The 2,059-nt window shown below is 41.6% G+C and overlaps 1 protein-coding gene across 1 annotated transcript; it reads right to left on the reverse strand.

Annotated features, from left to right (window-relative positions):
• Nucleotides 1–529: 529 nt before the first annotated feature.
• F4822DRAFT_443917 (uncharacterized protein) lies at nt 530–1,589 on the reverse strand (the record flags this gene model as incomplete). The annotated part of the gene is made up of 3 exons (XM_051463154.1): nt 530–789; nt 826–1,199; nt 1,269–1,589. 3 exons carry the CDS (start codon nt 1,587–1,589, stop codon nt 579–581), a joined length of 906 nt encoding a protein of 301 aa, XP_051308276.1. The 3' UTR covers nt 530–578.
• Nucleotides 1,590–2,059: the final 470 nt, after the last annotated feature.

Raw genomic sequence — 2,059 nt, forward strand, 5'->3', positions numbered from 1 at the left:
GCCAATTGCCCCTGTGTTCCTATGAGGCATATTTTACCGAGATGAGTACCCGTAAGGAGTTAAAGGATAGCTTTATTGCAGTATGGCAATGGAATAAACCGACCCTTATTCCCCCTTGAAACACTGCCCTATCCGCTTATCGCAACAAGAAAAGGATTTGGAAATATGGATTCAGCCTAGTTAAGCGATCAGGGTAGTAGAAATTATCAACCAACGATGAATATCGTGGCTATTGTCAGAATTTTTGCTCCCTATGATCTTAGAACTTCTGGCCTCTAGGGACCGTTAGAAAACTATCGGACTCGCGGCTGACACACCTTTTACGGGCATTCATCGTGTTACTACAGAGCGATGGATAAATAGGAAATGATTATACCTATGAGCATTAATTGCTCGCCACATTACTTAGTTAATACCTTCTCATCTTTTTGAACGTCGCGAAGGACCTCTTGCATGCGAGAATATAACTTTTTATCTATCCCTTACTTATCAAACACTACCCTTCACAACCTATTAACCCAAGGTATCAAAGGCTTGTAATATGGCGTAAAGTTTTCAATGAATATCTTGATGAAGTCTTACTCGTCCGCGACAATACCTCTTTTCAATGTTACCAATTTGCTTATGCTGATGACATTCCACTTCTCAAATTCGGGAACGGATCTTTCCTCATTCGAACTATTATAATGTATGCATATCCAAAATAACACCCAGAAGAAGGATTTGAGGTCATGCTCGAAAGAATACTGACGACCTTTAAGTATCCTAATTGCCATAAAAGCCCTCGTACTGGTCTTTCCCTTCGCGCCTGAAGTATCCTCTCACTATACTTTGATGGCAAGATTGAGATCGATTAAGAATCCTGAAAGGTTACTACCATCCTCATTAATCATAATATTATTAATTAATATATCTTTGTGGAGGATACCAGCCTCAAATAATAACTTATATCCTTGTATACAACTTTCAAATGCAGCAAGAAGAGCCACATACAAGCTAACTTCATAAATATTTTGTCCATAGTCACAAACAATAACACATCGATGGATGCGATTCGGCGGTAAACTAGGGTGGATAAGGTCTCTTTTCACCGGAGATTCCGAGCGGGATTGCTTACTTGATAACAGAGGTGCGTTAGTTTGGCTAGATGATCTTTTGCTACCCTGGGAAATATGAGACATACGAGGCATATTCAAACTCTACACCTTATAGTTGAAGGTTTTGGTAATATCCAATTCTTTTTGGATACCAAGTTAGATATCATCAACACTACCATTAACGTAAATAATCTTGTAGTAATAATACCAGGTGACGTTACAAACACCCTTTTCGGTTGCCTCGCGTAACAACTCTCCCTCCACTTCCCGTTCGGGAAATTGCCACGAATTTTTAATTACAAACATCGTAAACAGGTCCCCTTCTGGATAAACCTTCCAGCATATGATAGCCCGGCCTACGATACAAGATAATTGTCCCATAAACTTGTCAATCACGATACATTCCGGTATTCCATTCCGGATAATCTTAATACACCGTTCGTCATTGAACGGAATAAAAATTAGGTCAAATCCCAAATCCTTCTCGTCCATCCATAAAAAGCCAAACATCATCGACACAAACCGTAACCCATCTTTATTAATATCAAACTACATCAAGGCAATTCCACCAAAACAATCAAACTCCCACATGCACATAAAAGACCCACAGAGAATAAAAGCTAAGACAAAGTGTTTGGTATCTTACGTGGTAAATACCTCCCTCACGTATTTCCCGATGTCGAACCACGCGCCGGTTTGGCAGTCGTCCTTTGAATTGCTTTTCAGTTCCCCGAGGATGAGAACCTGAGACCAATGCGCCTTGGCCTCGGGGTGGCTCAAAATGGCAAAATCCAGTTTACGCTGAGCCGTTGAGCCGTCGAGCGGCTTACTTGACTATCCATAATCCTCGTGCCGGCGTTTGCCGGCAATTTTGAGCCCACTGCGCAGTTTGGGTAACTATCTTCTTGAGCCAGTTTAGGACAGAGGCTTCGTTTGCATCTCCCGGCCATCCCGTCCACCCT

Source organism: Hypoxylon trugodes (genome assembly GCF_022578975.1).
Source record: "Hypoxylon trugodes strain CBS 135444 unplaced genomic scaffold F4822scaffold_52, whole genome shotgun sequence".
Taxonomy (NCBI): Eukaryota; Fungi; Ascomycota; class Sordariomycetes; order Xylariales; family Hypoxylaceae; genus Hypoxylon; species Hypoxylon trugodes.